Source organism: Cibotium barometz, chromosome 29 (assembly GCF_041138505.1).
Source record: "Cibotium barometz isolate CiBa-2024 chromosome 29, ASM4113850v1, whole genome shotgun sequence".
NCBI classification, from domain to species: Eukaryota; Viridiplantae; Streptophyta; class Polypodiopsida; order Cyatheales; family Cibotiaceae; genus Cibotium; species Cibotium barometz.
The window spans coordinates 40493202-40515717 of NC_141074.1; the positions used below are offsets into that span (position 1 = coordinate 40493202).

A 22516-nucleotide genomic window follows, 5' to 3' on the forward strand; every position below is an offset into this window, starting at 1 on the left:
GTGGCACCAGTCTGGCTCCCGTCCATACAACACCATCCTGCTAACACACGGGTGGCTCCAGTCTGGCTCCCGTCCATGTCAGCAAAATATTGGCGTCTTCACATGAGACACCGGCCTGGCCTCAAGTGAACGAGACAAAATCTGGAGATGGACCAAATGGTCGGCCAATTGGTGACAGAAAATAAACCACATTCAACGGAATATAATTACTTCTACCCCCTGCCTATCTGATGGGCCAGGGCTTGGATGGATATTTGCAGCCTGTTAAGAAAGTCAGCATCAATAAGCAAAAGCAACAGAGGATAAAACACTTCAAAGTTCAATACATCACACGTGGGGCAGCTGCCACTGAAACATGCAGCCAAAAGAAGTTTACTGGAGTAAATGCGTCTGCAGCCCATTCAAATTTGCAGGAGTAAATGCATCTGCAGCCTCTCTCAATGTAGATCAACAAATCTTAAGTAGTCTCATTTAGAACAACAGTATGGTATCTCTGTTATCTAGCAGCTGCTCGGGCACTCATGAATGTATGATAGCTTGTGCTGCGTTGTTTCCGGTATGAAGTATACACATCATCATACTGAGTGATCTCATTTGGATCTGCCACAGCACCTAACCCAAGCCTCCCTGTGTTTATGGCCCCTGGCTTGTGCTCCATACTCCCATCAGGAAGAGTGTTTGTTTCAGGATCCACAGTAAGGTTTGTGGGTGGAGGTATGCAGGCGCCACCTGTTCGACTCCGTTCTCTTTCTTCCCTTTCATCTTCGTCCATCAAGGATCCCGTGCCCTTCACTTGCCCTTCTAAAGGATCAATTTCACCAATGTCCTTGAAGAACTTCGCAACCCTGTCGAGGACATACGAATCTGAAGTAGTTGAAGGTGGAATAACTGCAGGTATATCCAAAGGGCTAAGAGCAGAATATGGAACACCAGTTCCTATCTGCATCTTCCGTACCATGCCTGGAATGAGCCCAGGTGGAAAGAGGGGGTACGGAGGAGGGTCTGGGGCACGCATAGTGGTGGGCAGCTGAGCAGGTGTTGGCTGACTTACTGCAGGGGTGGGAGTTGTCAGGGAGCTGAGAAAGGGTGGATTCAGTGCTGGATATACAGGAGGGACTGAGTTGACAGCAACCTGTTGCCCAACCGAGGGGGTGATGCCACTAGTTGCCCCATATTGAGCAGCTCCAGCAAATGCAGCAATCAATGGGTTTTCCTCTTTCCCAGAAGGAGAATGGAAACTTTGTGGGTGCTCGGGACTCGGCACGTGCACATGTTCATTGCTGCTGACAGGTTCAGGAAGAAAAGAAGCTGCTGGCACACACACAAGGAGCTAAATACATCAGAAAACGTAGCTTTACAAAAATAAACCTTTTCACAAAACACAACTGGAAAAGCATCTTTTCAGCAATACCTGTAAGATTAGCTGGTAAAGGCAAGGACTTCTCCATTTGTGGTATGGAAAGAGGTACTGGAGCCCGATAACCTGCCGGTGGACCTCCAATCATCTCGTTCTCCAAAGCAGAGATTATTTCCTTGCTATACACCTCTTTAGAACCCCAAAACTGCAGTATTTTCTGCAGCCGTGTCTGGTTGGCTTCTTTATTCTGAGGATTGTAGTAGATTGCTGCCAGCATAGAGCCCAATACTGGTTGAAATGCCAGAGCCTCATTGTCGGGTTCCTTAAGATTGATACGTCGCTGCAAACTGCATTCCACACACAACCGCCTCAAATCAAGATCAAGAAAATAAATCAAGGAATTTCTTTTCAGTGAAATGAACTGATCACATTGCAAAAAGCATCACAGGAATCCCAAACTGCAGTCCACAAAGGGCAAAAAAATTAGCACCTTTATTCCCAATTTTGACTACGTCAGACTGCATTCAGATTTACATGTATAACTTGAATATCTTTAGGTAACACCTACTGTGATGAGGGTGTGGAAAATCTAGGAGCTAGAAACAAATGATTAAATCCATAATTAATTTGAAACAGCAATTAAAAAATAGACTCAATGGAAACATGTTAACTGTGTTAGCCAAAAACAAAACCATGCATCATTCTACATATGACACACATATGCATGACACATATATGCATTCGCAAACAATATGCTCCTCAAGATGCTCTACCTACTCTAAAGTAACAATCTAAGGGCTGCTCGCAAGCCTTACGCCCATGGGCATCCCGTAGGACCCACGACTGATGGTACAACTTGAGCATATGAAAGCACTCAATGCATCCAAACAATACATCCACTAAGTACTTCCCACATATGTCTCATGGCCATCCCACAAGAGTCACACCCATTGGTGCATCCATGAACATAATAAAGCACTTGATGTATCATACCAATATACATGCAGCACACGACACAATCCAGAGTATTACCCAATGTATTCTCAATGGTACCAGAATACAATAATACCACAAAAAGTGTATGCATACATGCACAAATAGAGTTCAATCCATATATGAACCAAAACCAACTCTAGGACTGCTCGCAAGACTTATGCCCTCCATAGAGTTATCCATAGTTGCAATTATAGTTCAAGGGGCGGCCGACTGTGAACCATACCCAACTGTACCATCTCAAGTGACTAGTACACAATATCATAGAAGTCCCATAAGCAGATGTACTGTCAGCCTCAGTACCTCTTCGGGTGAATACAAAGATGTCACCAAGCGACTCCTAGATGACAACTGAGCCTGTCTATAACAAGGGAGCGGAGGTGCTACCCCCCTCTTGAGCATCAGGCAATGCTCCAGACCTATGCTCTGCTAACAAGAGTCGACTCCAACTCAAAGGCATCAAGATAAAGCTGCAAATCCTAAGGTGAATCTGCTAAGTCACCCTCCTCCATCCACTTCGCATCCATCAGTGAACAGTTCTTGAACTTCACAGGACAGCGACGGGAAACTTTACCCTGTACCTTTCTTTCCTTATGTGCCAGTATCTGCTCGGGAATAAGAACCTCGTCAAGTTCCTCCGCTTCCGTCTGAGCCTCATCTGATACATCCTCAGGCACCCAAAATCTGCTTGCACTCCACCCAAGTGGTAAGCACAAGTCCCCGACGAAGCACAGTAGACCACCACTGCTAAACATAGAAAGAAATTGTCTTCCGAACCCATGAAGCCTCCGTGAAGATACTGGTGACAAAGTGTCAAAAGCTGTCGCCTTCAACCCATCTCCTACACCATAAAACTTCAACTGCTTTCTTGTTCTTGCCTGACTACTTCCTGTCCTTGGTGTCTTTTCTCCTGAGCTTCATGTTTAGCTTTTGCTCTTCACCTCATATAGGCAAAGACACACAATCCTGCATTGCCTCCTGCACTTCCTTTTCACTTTCCACACGTTGAAGCTTTTGATGCGACTCTCATGAGACAACCACGGGCTCGCCTCCTTGGGAAAGTCAAAGATGTCCCGGCAACGGAACCTTGAAACCGGCCTTCAGAAATCTAACAGGCCGTGAAACAAACACTCGCACATAAAACACTTCAACACCATTGAGGACCTAGAAAAGGAAAACAAACAGGGGGAGCTAGAGTGCTCCTGCAAACAGTACACGGACACCGATTGGCCCCAAAACGCAGTGGCATCCCTTGCGGTATTTCTTTAATTGATTATAAGAGTTTTGATTACAATAAGGCTGGGAACTCAGCCGTCATAGTAGAACTCCTGAAGCCTGCAAATACCCTGCATCATGGCTTCATATCCACTCGGCATCCACAAACAAGTCCAGCCATTGTTCACCTCAAAAGACTCTCACACATTGAGTCCTGCATACAGAAGTCTTCTCCCATGATCAGGACTGCCACAACCATCCATAGCCTCTCACCCTATGAACAGCGTCACACCCTGACACATCTAGTGCTTCTGCATCACAACACAGACTCCCAAACTGTCTCTCAAAAGAGAACTCGTATCACAGCACAGCATACCATACAGTCGACACACCTGTACCAACCCTCTCTACCTTCCAAGGGTACTATCCATCTCTGTCATGGATTCCTTGTCCCCTGCCCAATCAGTAGCAAGGCTGTACCAAACATGTGTCCATTCCTGTACCTTCTGCCTACATGTGACCTATCTCCTGGAGAAACCCAAAAACATGTTTCCACGAGAAACCTACGACCTGTTTCCACATGAAACCCTTAGGCCTGTTTCCCTTTGAAACTTCTGTCTTGTTTCCATACAGAACCATTCATGGCACCATTCAACAACAGTGCCAACAACGGCATACATCTAGTTACCTGTTCCCTCATGAAACATCTGGAAACATAGAGATGCCCATAACTGTAGGTCCCTCTGTTCCTTTCTAGGAGGAAGAAAACAATCTGCTCCATGAGCATGCAGCCATGCGAGCTTGCTTCACTCCCATGCCAAGAAACACATTCAAGTGACCTGTACTTGCAGCCGGAAACCCAAAACAGGCCATCAAATCAGCCCCATGTCTCCTTCCAAGAGAAAGAGAAAAACCCATGCGACTGTCTTGTCTCCTGCTCAATCATGCGTTTCTGCCCTCTTGCAATCAAGCCCACGCAACTGTGCCAAAGAGAGAGAGAGAACCCAAAAACGTGTTGTTCAGCCTCTTGTACCTCCTGCAACCAGTCCACGTGCAGCCAATCAAGAGAGAGAGAGAGAGAGAGAGAGAGAAACAATAATCGGCTGTCTCTGTCCAACAACTTCTCTCCTCACTGTTTCTCCTGCAACTTGCCACCCTCCACAAGAGAGAGAACAATCTTGTCGGCCAGCAGTCCTGGCCACGTGTAGTCCAAAGCTGTACTTCTCTGCAGCCCAGCCAGCCTAGAGAGAGAAGGAAAACGTGCAGCTGTAGCCGGCCAGTTACTAGGAGGAAAAACGTCTACTGTGCAGCCCCTGTGCACTGCCTGCCCAACCAACACACAATCCAGCCTGCTCTCTGTCCTTCCTTCGTACAGTCCAGCCCACCTATAAACAAGAGAGAGAGAGAGAGAGAGAGAGAGTAAGAACTGCTGCAGCCGATCTGTCTGTATATGTCTTCAGCCGACCAGCCTTTAGAAAAGCGTGAGAGCTCCAAAAGCACCCCCCCCCTGCCTGTAACTCCAATCGACCCTTCTTTCTTTTTTTCCCAAAGAAAAGAGACCTCCAAAAATAACATGGAGGCTCCCCAAAAGGGCCACGACTCCTAAAAAGGGTTCTCTCAATTTTAAAGGTTTTAAACCTTTGTCCCCTCGTCCCCTCCACACATGGGGTTGTCCACACATGGGTTACTTTTTTCTTTTTTTTTAACTCCAATCTGATGCCATTCACACTGTCCACCATGTCCCCGTGCACCTGCATACTGTCCAGAGAAAAACACAGGGTCGTGACATCGAGTATGCCTGCACCTAGATATGTTTCTTCCGCTTTTCCTTCTAGGGTTCGGGTTTGTTGCTTTGTCTCGCTTTTCATGGCTGTTTTGCAGATTTCCCTCTCGGAGAGATCGTGGGATTTGACAGTGTATGTCATGTGCACACTAGGGGTAGGTAGATTGGCAAGCTAGTGTGTGATATGTTGTGGGCGGACATGTGCTTTTTGGTCCGCTATTGATAGTGTGCTTTTTGGGCGTTCCTTCCCTATTTATTGGGGGGAGGGGTACTAGTTGGGGGCACACTGACGGATGAGGAGCACCATCGTGCAGGAGACCATCATCCTTGGGGGACAACCCCGGGTGGTAGAGGACACCGGATGAGGACGAAGGCAAGGCACTCACGAGAGCATGACGCTCTAGCTCGTGGCTCATTGGGGACGGCCAAGATTGTGAGCCTCGCTCACGGCTATCATGGTTGGGTGGCGAGTATGCTTGCACCCAGATATGTTTCTTCCGCTTTTCCTTCTAGGGTTAGGGTTTGTTGCTTTGTCTTGCTTTTCATGGCTGTTTTGCAGATTTCCCTCTCGGAGAGATCGTGGGATTTGACAGTGGTATCAGAGCCTCTCCGAGAGGAAGATGCGAGCGGGACACCTTCGGGTGAGCTCTTTCTATGTTTCCTGCAACATACATGCGTAGGTTTGTTGCAAGATGAAGAGAGAGAGAGAGAGAGAGAGAGAGAGAGAGAGAGAGAGAGAGCTGGCGACTGTGCAACTCAAACTGCTCACACAGTCTTCTGTCCAAGGGTAGGACAGTGTTGCGCCTATGGGCAGTGAAAGGGCCCAGTTCGAGTGTGGGCAGATCTGGGAACAAAGGTTGTAGAGATGGTGGCCAACCTGGGGGGCGTGAGCAGGCCGAGGTGGCATGCAAGAGCCCAGTTTTGATCGCAGGCAGCCTGCGGGTAGGAAAGAGGGTTCCATCTGGGCTCGGCCAGGTCAAGGTGACTTGCGGCTAGTGGGTAGCCCAAGAGTGTGGCCAGGGCGGGCAGGTCGAAGAACCCTGCAGGCAAGCTAGGGCAAGGCATGATGGACAACCCAGATGGGCGCAGCCAGATCGGGATTCCCCTCTCTCTATGGCACAGGTAGGCAGTCAGGAAAGCAGGCCGAGTTGCTTTGTTAGGCAGCCAATTTTTTTTTGAAAAAAAAGAAAAGAAAAGAAAAGTTAAAAACTCACCTGGCCATTAAGAAGAAAAAAAAAAGCAGGGGTTTTTCCCTATGCAGTCCAGCAATGAGTGGGTTCCCACGAACCCTTTCTACTCTCGAACTTCTTTTTCTCGCAGAAGTTCAGACTGTTCTTCACAGATTTGGGGGTAAATTTTGACTCTCATCTCGAGGTAAAACAGGACAAGCTCGTGTACGGAATAAAAGGTGTACTTGCATGACTCAATGTGCATGCTTTGTTGTATCCCTGATTTGAACCTACATGTTAAGAGGTATGCGTTCGTACCCAACACATGCTATATATGGAACGATAGTAGAAGCATAGTACTGTATCTTGTTTTGCTCGTATACGAAGTTGTTCTTGGCACATAGGAGTTTCTACTCCAAGAATTTTGTGGACATACACACAAGAGTTAGTCATGGGCTTGTACCATGCAAGACATAAACCTAATACCCTACAGATATTGGAATGACCATTGTTTTCATTGTTGGGCTTTGACAGGCAAGACTTATCTACATATGTAGGATTGAGGAATAGTTGACCACACATTGCCACTGTGGCTACACGGATATTTGATAGAGGGCATCTAGATTAAGTTTACATGTTGCGATTCATTGTCAGATTGCATAACAAGACAGTTATGCGACAATACCCAATATGTACCTTTTCAGCCTTACAGTCCTGAAGGTTTTGATGGTCCTCTAGTTTTATGTCCATAGTAGGAGTGTGTACAGATTTTCACGCTATTCCAAGTAAACCCGCCTATTCTTATACCGAGACTATTGAATCATGGTTATTCAAGAATTTGCGCTATGCCCATAAGTTTTTAATAGCAATTTTTGGTTTCCAAAATTTTCTGGGTTTAGACAGATGCTTTGACTAGGACGCTGGTCAAGGTTGTTCTTCTTTGTGTACACAGATGTTGTCTAATCCCTGAACCGAGTTAGGATCACTAGTCTTGTTTGGAGTTCTTCCTTTCGAGAACTTGTTTCAGTTTGTGGCACATGGTCAGCCATTGGCATTTATTGTTTTTGATAGATCACAACAGATCCACAAACTAGTGTTTTGTAGTAATTGTAGCACGTGTATGGGGTGTATCATGGTGGTATGGGACGCCATGATCCATCGCATGTTACGGGGCTACACCAGATTGTCAAGGCTTCATTCAGACTCTGCGTCTACAAACACAAGGCTGTCATGGCCCTGTGAAAATGGAACAGCACAAGTGTGGGCATGGTGGTTGCAGAGTCAAAATATTGAATGATTCACATGGGGGGTGCCCGGACAGAGTTAAAGATGTGTGGACATCCCTAGGTGTGAAGGGGGGAACTAGAACATTAAACTTTTAATGTTTATTAAAGTTGCCCCTAGGCCCTAGTGGCCCCAAGGGACTTTTAAAGTTTGGGGTCCTAGGATTATTATGGGGAGGGGGCCACTCCACTTTTGGAGTGTGTGCTTCTCTCTCCTCCCCCTCTCTCTAGCTTTTGGGAAAAAGAGTCGTGGAGCACTCTTGTTGGTTCTCATGCGTGGAAAAGCAGGAAGAGGAAGAGTTGATTGAGAAGGTGTGCTGTTGCTAATTTCTGTGTGCAAACCAGCCGTACAGCACTGGACGAAGTTTGATACATTCAGTGGGGCCAAAGATAAACTTAAAGCATTTACCTTTTTACAGTAGTTTGATGCTGCTTTTTCTGGTGGGAATTACACAGTCCTCTAAGGTGAGGAAAGCTACCACTTTTCTCAAGGGCAATGCTTTGCAGTGGTGGTCTACTCTTCTTTTGCAGGGCATAGCACCCACCACATGGGTCCAATTTAAACAGGTTTTCTCTTCCGTATGGCTCACATCTACATTTGAGGTGGATGTTATGACCACGTGGCACAAATTGGATGCTTCAAAGTGTGATAGTTTGGAGGATTATAACAAGAAGTTTTGGGAAGCTTTACTCCCACTGACTTCTTATCGTGCGGTGCCATTATCTGAGCAGGTAGAAAAGTATTGTTGTGGGCTGTCCAAAGAGGTACGAGATTATTGTATAAAGACAAGAGTAACGAACATGTCACAGATGATTGAAAATGCTATGACAGCTAATGCGTTACTCACTGGAGGTTCATTTGGGTTTAAAGGCAGTAAGAAATTGAGCAAGAAAGCTGAAAAATTTGGGCATGCTTCTCGTGATGCTAAAGGGTCTTCAGAGACGAAGTATAAGAAGTTGCCAATGCCCAAGAGGACTTCTGAGGAAAGACAGGCTTTGAGAGATGCTCATAAGTGTTTTTACTGTACTGAAGAGGGGCATATGTCATTCAATTGTCCCAAAAGAAAGTCCCAAAGGGACTCTGACAATAAAGAAGAGCCCAAGTCAAAGAAGCCAAAACCTTCTGCAGGTTTAGTTCCTGATCTTGTGGGGGAACAGCCAGGTGGTGAAGCTACAGAATTGTGCAGGGCATGGGGCAAAGTGAGAGATCAGAATGCCTTGATCTTCTTTGACACAGGTGCTAGAGCCAACTTCATTTCACCAGATTTGGCTGGCCGATTGGGGATTCGCGCAGAGGAGATGGGGCCGTTACATGAGGCTAATATGGCTTGTCCAGGGTATGCAGAACCCATTACTCCTATCATGGGAAGCTTCGGCTTCATTTGCAGGGTTATGTGGACAGCGAAGAGTTCTTCATCATGCCTTTGGATGGCTGTGATGTTTTGTTGGGGATGCCATGGTGCCACAAGGTACATGCGGTGGTGGATACTTACAATAGGAAAATCACTCTGACTCATAGAGGGAAAGAACATGTATTGGATGTAAAACTCAAAGGGGAATCTGTTCCTATTGTATCCGCTTCGGCGATTTCATCAGTAATGAAAAAGCATCTTTCCACGTACTTGATTTATGTAAAGGATGCACAGGATGATGAGTCTAAGTCTAATTTGTCAATGTTAGATAAGGACAGGACTCATTTCTTATGTGGGTTTCAAGACTGTTTTTCCGAGTCATTGCCAGGAGAACTTCCTCCTGAGAGGCCAGAAGATCATGCCATTGATCTGATTCCTGGTAGTACTCCACCGAATAGACCGCCGTACCGTGTTAGTGCAGCCCAACAGGAAGAGATTATGAGTCAGGTGCAGGAGCTGTTGAATAAAGGGTTGATACAGCCTAGCTCATCACCCTTTTGCTCACCTATGCTCTTAGTGCAGAAGAAGGATGGTTCTTAGTGCATGTGTATTGATTACAGGGCGCTGAACAAGAATACCATCAAGAATCGATTCCCCATACCGAGGATCGATGACATCTTGGACCGCTTACAGGGCTCCACAGTTTTTAGTCGTATTGACTTGAAAAGTGGGTATCATCAGATACGCATTAGACCCGAGGATGTGCATAAGACAGCATTCCGAACCACGTTTGGGTTGTATGAGTTCTTGGTTATGCCCTTTGGTTTGACAAATGCGCCTGCCACATTTAACAGAATGATGGACAGGATTTTCAGGCCTCATAGAGAGTTTGTGGGCACATTCTTTGATGATATGATTGTGCATTCACAAACTGAGGAAGAGCATAGAAGGCATTTGGCCATTGTGTTTGCAGAACTCAGAAACCATAGGCTGGTTGTTAATGGCAAGAAGAGTGAGTTCTTTTTGCAAGAGATACATTTCTTGGGGCATATTGTGTCTGCGCATGGAGTCCGTATGGATCCAGCAAAGATGGAAGCAATACTTAATTGGCCAGCTTTGAGGACCGTGCATGATGTACGCAGTTTTCTAGGATTGTGTTCCTATTACAGGCGGTACATACGGCACTTTGCTAAAATTGCTTCGCCTCTTCATGCTTTGACGAAGAAAGCAACTCCGTTTAGATGGGCTGATCGGGAAATTACAGCATTCAAAAAGCTCAAAGAAAAGCTTACTTCGGACCCAGTATTGGTGTTACTGGACCTCCGAAAGACTTTTGTTGTCCAGTGTGATGCATGTGAAGTAGCATTGGTGCAGTTCTCATGCAAGAGAGACATGTGATAGCCTATGAGAGTAGAATATTGCAAGATGCTGAGAAGCATTTACAGGTTTATGAGAAAGAGATGTCGGCTGTAATTCACGCTCTTTCTACATGGAAACACTACTTGCTTGGGGCTGATTTTACTGTACAAACAGATCATCAAACCTTGCGTTATTTCCTCACGCAAACTAAGCTTTCAGAGAAGCATATGCGTTGGGCAAACTTTTTGTCAATGTTTCACTTCCAGATTGTGCATGTGGAAGGCAAAAAGAACGTAGTGGCAGATGCTTTGTCACGCAAGCCACAGGTCTCTGCAGTTTCACTTGCTTATCATCATGAGCTTGATGAAATGAAAGAGCAGTATGCCCATGATGAGGACTTTGAAAGGTTGTATGATCAGATGTCTGAGGATCAGCGGCATGAGCACTATACTCTCAGAGATGGGTTTTTATTGATGCATGGCAGACTGTGTGTTACCAGGCAATTGCGACTCAAGGTTATGATTGAAAGTCATGCTCCACCGTATGCAGGTCATAGAGGTATTGACGCCACGGCCAAAGCAGTGGAGACTTTCTTTTATTGGCCAACCTTAAGAAGAGATGTTGATGCCTTTGTGAGGCAATGCATCGTATGTCAGAAGATAAAGTTTGACCGTCAGAAGACACTAGGGTTATTACAGCCTTTACCTATTCCGGATAGACCTTGGGAGAGCATTGCCATGGATTTTATATTTGATCTTCCACGGACACAAACGGGAAATGATGGCATCTAGACTATCATATGCAGGTTCAGTAAGCAAGCTCATTTCATTCCCGTGCGTAAGACGATCAAAGTGGATCATATGGTGAAGTTGTTCATGGCGAACATCTTCAAGTATCATGGCTTGCCTACGTCTATCATTAGTGACCGTGATCCACGGATGACGAGTTTGTTTTGGAGAGGGTTGTTTGACAACATGGGTATAACTCTCAAGTTTTCATCGTCATTTCATCCACAGACAGATGGTCAGTCAGAAGAGGCTAACTCTACAGTGTTGGATCTTCTCAAGTGTTATGTGTCAGAGCACAAGCAACAACGGGAAAAGTATTTTCCTTTGGTGGAGTTTGCATATAACAACACTGTGCATACCTCGACAGGCAAGGCGCCTTTTGAGATTGTGGAAGGAGAGAAGAAGGTACCACCCATTTTGCATACAAAGGATAAGATCTTTGAGGCTGATCAGTATGTGGAGAGCTTGGATGAAGCTTATCGGAGGGTTAAATTGGCACTCCAGAAAACTCAGCAGAAGCAAAAGAAAGCCGCAGACCGTCACAGACGTGATTTACAGTTTGCATTGGGTGATTGGGTTCTTTTGCGCTTTGAAAAGGCTAGACTCAAGAAGATGAAGGGTAAAGAGCGCTTATTCCCTAAGTTGAGCATGCGATATTATGGGCCTTTTCAGGTTTTGGAAAAGATTGGTGAGGTAACCTATCATTTGAAGTTACCAGATCACTAGAGGATTCACAATGCTTTTCACGTGAGTCTTCTTAGACCTTTCCGTGGGGATGTGCCTGAGGATGTATCAGATGAGGCTCAGCCGGAAGTTGAGGAACTTGATGAGGTTCTGATTCCAGAGCAGATACTGGCACATAAAGAAAGGAAGGTACGAGGTAAAGTTTCCCGTCGCTATCTTGTGAAGTTCAAGAACTATTCACCGATGGATCCGAAGTGGATGGAGGAAGGTGACTTAACAGATTCACCTCAGGTTTTGCAGCTTTATCTCGATGCCTTTGAGTTAGAGCCGACTCTTATTGTGGCTCATTCAGGTTCAGCAGAGCATGGGTCTGGAGCATTACCTGATGCTCAAGAGGGGGGTAGCACCTCCACTCCCTTGATACAGACAGGCTCAGATGACATCTAGAGGTCGCTTGGTGCAGTTTTTATCTCACCCGAAGGTACTGAGGCTGACAGTACATCTGTTTATGGGACTTCTATGATATCTGTGTACTAGTCACATGAGATTTTGTGGATATGTATGGTTCACAGTGGTATACAACTTGGACTATTACTATGCCATTGGTTTGTAGTGAATGTTGATACATGTGCATGGCTTAGAGAGATTGGGACGCTGATCTTGCCATATTGTATATTTCACTTTGGTTATTTTGCTCTATCAGCAGAATGCAATCGAGGACGCTTGCCATTTTTCAAGAGGGGGGTGGGGTATGTCATGGCCCTGTGAAAATGGAACAGCACAAGTGTGGGCATGGTGGTTGCAGAGTGAGAATATTGAATGATTCACATGGGGGGTGCCCGGACAGAGTTAAAGATGTGTGGACATCCCTAGGTGTGAAGGGGGGAACTAGAACATTAAACTTTTAATGTTTATTAAAGTTTCCCCTAGGCCTTAGTGGCCCCTAGGGACTTTTAAAGTTTGGGGCCCTAGGATTATTATGGGGAGGGAGCCACTCCACTTTTGGAGTGTGTGCTTCTCTCTCCTCCCCCTCTCTCTAGCTTTTGGGAAAAAGAGTCGTGGAGCACTCTTGTTGGTTCTCATGCGTGGAAAAGCAGGAAGAGGAAGAGTTGATTGAGAAGGTGTGCTGTTGCTGATTTTTGTGTGCAAACCAGCCTTACAGCACTGTTCGGACAGGCTGCTGCAGGTACATGCTCTGGTACAGGCGGCACACAGGAACTACTGCGTGTACATCTGCTGCTGTAGCAGGCGACTGTCACAAGAGGCTGCTGGTTCAGGTACAGGTCGTACAGTACTGTACGACCTGCCGTACAGTGTACGGACAGGACTAACACAGGCTGCGCTGGACAGAACTGCTGCTGGCGTCGCTGGACAGGTTCTGGACAGACTGACTGCGCAGGTTCAGGCGAGTACAGGTGCTGGCTGCAGGCGGCGTTTGCAAGGACAACTCCTGGAACGTATCCCGAGGTAGTACAGACGGGTACGGGACTGTTTTTCAGATCTGTACAGTCAAGTACAGCATAGAGGTGAACACAAGGAGGAGGGTACAAACAAGTACATACTCAGGTGTGAAGCAGGGTTGTGGAAACAAGTGCCTGCAAGTACAGATTGGTACCGTTGCTTCCTCCAGTGCAGATTCACGGGCTGAATTTGGTAAGCTCCGCTTCTGTTCATCTATCTCTCTTTCTACTGCTTGATGTCTGTTGCAGATTTGAGTTATCTGGCCCCTTGTGAGAGGAGGGGTATGGCAGATTGACAAGGGTTGAGACAGAGATTGAACAGTACATGTATGTATGAGCTGAGATGTTGAATCATGTACTTGAGTTATGCCAGATGTATGCTCATGGCTGCCCTGCTTAGTGGTCTTGGCTGATCAGAGGGAGGCACAGTGTGTTATTTTGAGACACAGATCTGTGTGCATAGATCCTCTGTGCTAAGAGGTATTGTGGGCCGTCAGATTGGACATACAAGTGTAATCTCTTGGCTGATTTTTGTTGTACTCAACCATTCATATTTTTGGAATTGAATAAAGAAATACCGCAAGGGGCGCCACGCTTTGGGGCCAACAGGTGTCGCTTTGTTTTCAGATTTGGGCACTCTAGCCCCAATCTTTTTCTGTTTTCTTATTTAGACTACAAGTGGACGGGTGACTGCTAGTCTACCGCACTCTCGTTTCTATCAGAGGCCGGTTTCACAAGGCTATCTCAACATTTTTGAGGGATAGATACTTTACTTTTGATACAGACTGTTATGATAGATGCTAGCTTGTGTCATAACCAGGTCTGTTGGAACAGTTGTTCCTTTCATGTCCAAGGTACTCATAGACTTTTCGAGGTCTATTTGGCGACTTCCGAGGTGATAAAGTACATCTCAGCTCCTGGCTGTGAAACCAACCCCAGGGAGCTGGAGTGCTGCCGGAGCAACGCCTGAGATAGGGACTTCGTGAAGGAGTCCACCGCACTGACCTCCGTCGAACAGAACTCTGGCAAGATGTCATCAACAACGATCTTTTCACGAACAAAGTGCCTCTGGATGACCAAGGATTCCACCAATGGAAACCCAATCCTGCCAAGTAACCTCTGCAACCTCACCACCTCGCAAGCAGCACCACAAGCAGCCCGGTACTCTGCCTCTGTCGACAAGGCAAGAGATAGCTACCTCTTACTGCTCCGGAAAACTGCTCCTGAGCCGAGGGTACAACTGTCACCTGAAGTAGATCTCCTCGTGTCTGGATCTCCTCCCCAATCTGAGTCACTCCAACCGTGGAGTCGGACTCCATCCATCAATCCCCCTCCTGTGTAAAAGAGTCCAAGATCCTTCGCATGCTACCGAAACCACAAGATACACAATCCTGCCTCCCAAAGAGTCCTCTGCGAGCCCAACATCCTCATCAAGAAGCTCCTGTCCAATCTACTATACATCAACCAAATCAATGAACCATTCTGCTTCCGAGTCAGAGAGGCACCATATTGCTCACAAGGATCAACAACTGTTACGGTGGGATGCCAAGTCCTCGAAACCTGCTGAAGACCACTCAAGGCCTTCGGAAACCTGTAACCAACCCCTTCTGAATCCGGAACCACAAAACCTGGAGAATGTGCAACATCCACAACCTTATGCAAGTAATCAAGTGTTACCTGCCTGGCTTTCCAAAAGGTCCCCGTGGAAAGAACTTCCTCATCTACAGGAGCGTCTATCTCCCGAATACTACGAGACATCAGAGCATAAGTTACCTCTAAAGTTTCCTCTGACTGATAATCACAAGAACTACCAACATCTGTACTGGAAAGTTCCTGCCAACTGCTGCCATCATCTGGCAAGCTATCCTCCATCTGGTCCCGGAAAGCCTGCACCTGCAGCATATCCACACTTAAGTGGCCATTACCAAACTGCCACTCATTACAAAACTGAGGACCTAGGAGAGAGAGTGCTGAAAGTTTGTAAACTCCATTCTCCACTCCGCCTTCCCAAACTACCTGGCCTATTGCCTTGTCCCAGAGAGCAACAAAATGCTCATCAAACTCCACCCGTACGCCAGTCTTGCAAACCTGATGCACTGACAACAGATGAAAACCAAGTGATAGAACATACAACACCTGGGAGGAATGCTTCCCCCTTCTGCCATCGGGAACTATCTCCAACCTGCCCTCACTGTGAACTGGGATAGTGGATGTATCCCTACTAAGAATGTGACCAGAATACCTGCAGAGATCTTGTAAATCTGAACGGGAAGGAGTCATGTGCCTGGAAGCACCACTGTCTAGAATCCACTCCCGAGTATCCGTAGTGGCGAGTCCTCCAACCTCCTCCCTGCCCGAAGAAAATGAAACATCGATGTCCATCACCTCCAGGTGCACAAATGCTAGAGTCTTCACGATTGCTACCGAGTATTCTTCACCCTTCTCGGTGTTCTGCTTGGGACACTGCCTCCAATAGTGGCCTTTCTCGCCACAATCATGACTCTCTGCCTTCAGATTCTCGTGGTCTGAGTCATCCTTCTTCTCAAAAGACTTCTCCGATGAAGCTTTTCCTTTGCCCTTGTTACGGCCTTTCGACCGTTGGCCAGTTAAGGCCTCCAAACCTTCACCCTCTGTAGAGTTCGAGAATCTTTCCTCCTGGTCAAAGACCATAGGCACAAGCTCCTCCCAGGTGATGGTGCTGAGCCTGCCACTGGTAATCACAGACGAGTAGAATGCTGAGTACTGAGAGGGCAAATGCGACAGTAACGTTATGGCCATGTCGTCCGATAATATCTCCTTCCCAGCCTGAAGAACTTCCTACTGAAGAGCCTACAGGTTGTTAATGTGCTCCCGCATCGTCGATGACTTTGCAGGGTTCATAACCCGCATCTATACTTCCAAGGAAATCCTTTTCATGGGCGATACCCTGTTATAAAGAGAAGCCAAATGCTGCCATATACCTCTGGCCATTGTCATATGCTTTATATGATTGATTACCTGCGGTGTGCAGTTGAGGAAGATGAATGAACGGACCCTGGCATTGACACGATCCCACAACTCTGCTAGTGCCTCCCGATCCTTATGAATCGACGGTAACTCCCCTTCCTCTACCTCCGGCCGTGGAACCCCAACAACAATGAAATCAGCAAGGTCGTAAGACACCAGAACAGATTCCATCATTACCTTCCAGATGCCGTGGTTATTCCCATCCAACTGACGGTCCACTGGGAACGTGGGGAGTGTCGAGATCTTCACGTCTCTCAGCCATCTCAAGCAGATTTGCCATTGCGGGGATGTAACTGAAAAGGGTGGATGGGTGGGAACAGAAGAACTTACACCTGCAAGTGGCTGTCCAGCAAATCAGCCCACCTTCCTCTTGCTTCTCCTCTTTCCAAACAGTCCAAAACAGTCCACCAATCAGCAACGCAACAATCCTCCTCTTGCTCACAAAATTCCCAAGATCTATCAAGAGCCTAGGGCTCTGATACCATGTTAGAATATGCAGCGGAGATGAAGACAAAATCTGAGAACACAAGAGCAAGTGCAGAAAAAATACAGCAATGGAGAGAGAGAGAGAGAGAGAGAGAGAGGCGTGTAACTCTACTCTATATACACACAAGGAAAATCCCGAATACAACGATACGAAAGACATGGGGCAATGGGGCCATTTTATAATGGGGCATGCAGTCGGCCTGTAGAAAGGCAGCAGACCTGAAACTCCACGACCAGCCAAATCCTCCAATCGGCCAGCTGTACTCAGTCCGCTAGCACATATCTCAGGTTGGGGACCTGAAGGAACAGTCGGCCAGCCAAATGGGTCCTCCTGCCAACACAGGGCAACCACCCAAGCCATAGAAAAATAGGAAAAAATGGGAAAAAAATATGGAGTGGGGAAAAATGAGAAAACACCTGATAAGGGCGGGCACACCCACAACAGAGGCCCTGGTGTATAGGTATAGACAGGAGATGACTTCTAACAGAGCCTGCCATTGGTAATCGACGAAGAGTAAAAGGCTGAGTACGAAGAGGGCAAATGTGACAGCAACGTTATGGCCATATCCTCTGATGATATCTCTTTCCCAGCTTGGAGAACTTCCTGCTGAAGAGCAGGCAACTTATTGAGGTGCTCCCGCATCATCAACGACTTTGCAAGATTCATCACCCGCATCTGAACTTCCAAGGAGATTCTCTTCATGGGTGACACCCTGTTGTAGAGAGAAGCCAAATGCTGCCAAATACTTCTGGCCAGCGTCATATGCTTTATGTGGTTGATCACCTGTGGTGTGCAATTGAGGAAGATGAAAGAACGGACTCTGGCATTGACACGATCCCATAATTGTGCATGTGCCTCCCGTTCCTTCCGAATAGAGGGTAACTCCCCTTCCTCTAACTCCGGCCGTGAAACCCCAACAACAATGAAATCAGCAAGGTCATAAGACTCCAAAACAGATTCCATCATTACCTTCCATATGCCATAGTTGTTCCCGTCCAACTAAAGGTCCACCGGCAACGTGGGGAGTGTCGGGATCTTCACGTGCTTCTCAGCCATCTTAAGTAAATCTACCATTGAGAGGGTGTAACTAAAAAAGGGTGGGTGGGAAAAAATGAACTAAACCTGCAAGTGGCTGTCCAGCAACAAGGCCCGCCTTTCGCTTGCTTCTCCTCTTCCCGTACGGCCCACAACAGTCCTCCAATCAGCAACACAAACAGCCCCCCTCTTACTCACACAATTCCCAAGATCTTCCAAGAGCCTAGAGCTCTAATACCATGTCAGAATATGCAACGGAGATGAAGACAAGATCTGAAAACACTAGAGCAAGTGCACAGCAGAAAAACGCAGATATGGAGAGAGAGAGAGAGAGAGAGAGAGGGAGAGAGAAGCGTATAACTCTGCTATATACACAAGAAAAATCCCGTACATGTGTGGCCTATCAAGCTTGACATGACAGTACATGTATGGTGTATGGAGCCTGATATGGTGTGTATTTCTCAACACTAGCAACCCTGGTGCTCTCTTCATACTTATGCTTTGGGAAGTTTCCGGAAGGATTCTGGATCTCTAAACACTTCGTACTTATGTTTTGGAAGGTTTTCGGAAGGATTCTGGATCCCTGAAAAGCCGCAACTCTATCGAGTATTCTATGGTTACAGTGGATCTGGACTTATGGTTTTAAATAATCGGATTATGATGAATGGCAATCCATCTGCAATACTTGAAGAGTATTTTCCACTTGTACCAGGTTTATGCAGTTGCGGACAACTGTCTTATAAGACAAAGGGGATGTCACCATTTGGTCCCTTCACCAGTCTTGATTGTGTTTCACACACTAAATGGAACCAAGGTGTGAACGGGGATTTTCCACAAAAGAAAGCTAAAGCATTCACCGGCATATTTTGGCCTAACAAATGGCACCAGAATATGGACTTATTTGTTGGTCTGATTTTTAGGGGTTTACAAGTCGACAGGTTTACACATCATTAAAGTGTGGCGGGACTTACCACCTCTTGGGCATGCATGTGGACCAAAAGGAGGTGCCTAGAGTAAACTTGACCAACAAGCGGGGAAAAGCATAGAACTAGATATGTTTGGCAACTCGGCCACTTTTGGCTCAAAAAGGGAAAAGCACAACAAAATATGGAGGCTGGTCGACTCCTTGAAATGCAGGAGGAAGGATGCACATGACAAGCAGCAATTGAAAAAAAAAACGCTCTCTCTCTCTCTCTCTCTCTCTCTCTCATGAGAGACTGGCCGTACAACAACAGTGTTCTCTTCCTCTCCTGAGCGCTGGCCATACAGCAGGGTAGCAGCGAGCTCTAGTTTCCTCTTAGCACTGGCCGTACAGCAGCAGCATGTTCTCTTTCTCTCGAGCGCTAGCCGTAAAGCAGGGCAGCAGCGAGCTCTTGTTTCCTCTGAGCACTAATCGTACAGAAGGGCGGCAGTGAGTTCTTGTTCCCTTCTAAGTGTTGGCCGAACAACAGGGCAGCAATGGCCTGGCTTTTTCTCCTACAATGCTGGCCATACAGTACAACAGCAGTCGCCTGGCGTGTTCTCTCCTACAGTGCTGGCCATACAGTACAGCAGCAGTCATCTAGGTATATTCTCTCTTGATGCACTGGCCATACAGCAGGGCAGTAGCCTGTTTCTCTCTTGAGCGTTGGTCGTATAGCAGGACAACAGCCTTCTCTCTCCTAAGCTTTGGTCGTGCAGCAAGACAGCTCTCTCTCTCTTCTTTCGGAGCTGGCCACTGTTTTTGGGACTGTTTCCAGACTGATTTATACTGGTTCTTGGTGTTGTTTGTACCTAGATCCCTGAGCAAGTGTTTGCTAAGAAAACTTTGTGGAAAATCCGGTGCACGATTTGTCATGTGCACGCTAGGGGCAGGCAGATTGGCAAGCTAGAGTGTGATGTGTTGTGGGCGGACATGTGCTTTTTGGTCCGCTATTGATAGTGTGTGCTTTTTGGGTGTTCCTTCCCTATTTATTGGGGGGAGGGGTACTAGTTGGGCACACACTGACGGATGGAGCACAAGAGTGCAGAGCACGTGGAGCAGGAGCACCATCGTGCAAGAGGCAGTCATCCTTGGGGGACAACCCCGGGTGGTAGAGGACACCGGATGAGGACGAAGGCAGGGCACTCACAAAGCATGACGCTCTAGCTCGTGGCTCGGTGGGGACAGCCAAGATTGTGAGCCTCACTCACGGCTGTGGCAAGTATGCCTACACCCAGATATGTTTCTTCCACTTTTCCTTCTAGGGTTAGGGTTTGTTGCTTTGTCTTGCTTTTCATGGCTGTTTTGCATAGGTACCAAGCTCCCACCAAAGCCAAATCCACACAAGGAACCCACTGCAAGAGATAGTGTCCACTAGAGAAGAAAGCGCAGTCAACCAAGGGGCTACAATCCTGAAAATACAGGCCGGCCGGCTTCCACACCTCTGTTGAGAAAAACGCTGAAGAAAAGATACCTACAGGCTGAAAGCAATGAAGCCCAGTTGACAGTAGAGCAACCAGCAGCAACAGTTCAGAAAACGCAGCAACCAGAGGGCTGTAAATCTGAAAAAACACAGAGGTGAAGGGGCTGTAGGCAGGCCAAAATATGGGACAGCAGAAAAAATGTTGAACCTAGAGCGATGATACCATGAAAGAGTGCACAAAGCGGAAGCAAGATGAGCACTAGAGTGTGCTGTACTGAGAGTGCAAGAGAGAGAGAGATATGAAGCTAATAAGTTGAATATACTGCAATGAAAGCAATCCCGAGCAAGAGACCAAAGTGTCTCATAAGTGAAGGATACAACAAGGAGAGCAAGAGACCAAAGTGTCTCATAAGTGAAGGATACAACAAGGAGAGTGTGTCAACACATGAACCACACCACTCACAATGACCATGAATAAAAAAGGGGAGAGGCCAGCCACCAGCCCACCTATTTATAGGTAAGAAGGGGCTGGCCAACTGGAGCATAGGAGCTGGCCGACTGGAGCAGACTCACCTGACATGGGAAAAATCCACGAAAAAAGGGGAAAAATACGAGTGACCAACCCACAACCAAGGGAATAAAAGGGATCAAATATGGGCAAATACATGGGTAGAATATGGGGATGAATATGCTAACAATTTCATGTTTCTTTTAACTAGAGATTATTTCAACAGACAAAGACTGATATACAAAAACAGGGAGAAAAAACCTGATCTTTAAAAGGATCAGGGGGATAAACCCCTACCTGTCAAAAAGGATGTCATTGGCCAAGTAGATCACGTGCAGCTGCCGAATGTCATCATCCAAAGCGAGTACTCTTTCACGCAAGGCCTCCGCCAATGCGGGCGCAAAGGGCAATCTCTGCATAAACCAGTTCTTGGCCCCTTTTATAGACTCCTTAGTGCCTGTCAAATTTTCCAAAACGCTCTGCAGCTCCACAGCCACATCTGTGGGTAAAGGCCCTGAAAGCCCCTTAAATGTCTTGGGGACAGTTTCTTGGTATGTAGGCTCAAAGTAGGTTGGCTGATGATGCTGCTGAGCCATCTGTTGTTGCTGCTCATAATACTGAGGCAGAACCCCCTGAGCTACTGGAATAGAATGCAGAGGCGTGTTTAAAGTTGCATTAAGGGCAGGGTTAACAGGTCCGAGGGTGGGGTTGAGCGAAGCTAGGGCAGGGTTAAGGTTAGGATTGAAGTTAGGATTTGGGGCAGAGAGGGTTGGCAAAGGGGGGGTCATGTATGGGCCTCCTAAGTGAGGGTTAACAGTGATCCAGAGCTTGTATCTATAATAGCCAAAGCCTTCGGCGCCGAAGAGGAAGGCGTAGAGTGGGTTGTCTTTCTGCTTCTCCTTGAGCATTTTCTCAAACTCGGGGCCGTTCTTGGCAGCGTATTCGACGAGCTTCTCAATGCGCTTCTGGAGTTCGGAGTCCACGGGAGGGGGCGCGATGGGAGGGGGCGGATCCCATGGGTTGAAGAAGCCCTGGGGGATGGGCACCTGCTGCTGGAGGGGGGCAGGAGGAGGGGCGAAGGCCGCTGCGGGGTAGGGCATGGATGGCCCGTAGGGCGCGAAGGCTGCCATCGGAGGCGGCGGAGGGAAGAAGGGTGGAGCTGCCCCTTGAGGCGGTGCAAACTGTTGCGGACCTCCGTGCAGTGGCGGTGGTGGAGGAAACTGCTGCTGCGGCCCTGTCCCGTAAGGGTGTCCGCCATAGCCATGCTCCATGAGAGCTTGCCTGCTTTCTTTCAAAGCCAAAATGTAAACATATAATTATGTTCCCCCACAGTTTTCTCCATATACTTTTGTAATTTGTAAATAGATATCTTTCCTCGCAAAAAACCCCAAAAAAAACAAAAAAAGACACACGCACACACACAACACACACGGGGGGGAACACTGATGTAACTGAGCTAATGTATAAGTGTATTCATCTATGCTGGTCTATTTATTATGTTAACATGTTAAATAATGCTAATATTTTTCAGCCTATATGCTCCCTGCAATCTAGGATTAGTTGATCTACTAGCTTGCAAATCCTTGCACATACTGGGGGTGCCTAATTCATGATGTTATGTAGGGGTATCCATGGTATGAAGTGAAGGCAAAG

The 22516-nt window shown here is 47.0% G+C and overlaps 1 protein-coding gene across 2 annotated transcripts; it reads right to left on the reverse strand.

The window, feature by feature from the left end:
* Positions 1–266: 266 nt before the first annotated feature.
* On the reverse strand, positions 267–22188 carry LOC147622195 (SWAP (Suppressor-of-White-APricot)/surp RNA-binding domain-containing protein). Of its 2 annotated transcripts, none has more exons than XM_086823297.1 (3): positions 21161–22188; positions 1412–1704; positions 267–1308 (listed from the first exon to the last, which is right to left on the reverse strand). In XM_086823297.1, exons 1-3 carry the CDS (start codon positions 22132–22134, stop codon positions 497–499), a joined length of 2079 nt encoding a protein of 692 aa, XP_086679423.1. In that variant the 5' UTR covers positions 22135–22188; the 3' UTR covers positions 267–496. The 2 variants fall into 2 exon arrangements, with proteins under 2 accessions (XP_086679423.1, XP_086679422.1); XM_086823296.1 differs by having other exon boundaries at positions 267–1311.
* Positions 22189–22516: the final 328 nt, after the last annotated feature.

Coding starts and splice junctions, on each gene's coding strand:
- LOC147622195 (XM_086823296.1), bottom strand. CDS start 22,134: ATGGAGCATGGCTATGGCGGACACCCTTACGGGACAGGGCCGCAGCAG. Junction 1,705..21,160: donor AATGACATCCTTTTTGACAG/GTAGGGGTTTAT, acceptor TGTGGAATGCAG/TTTGCAGCGACGTATCAATC. Junction 1,312..1,411: donor TTTACCAGCTAATCTTACAG/GTATTGCTGAAA, acceptor TGTGTGTGCCAG/CAGCTTCTTTTCTTCCTGAA.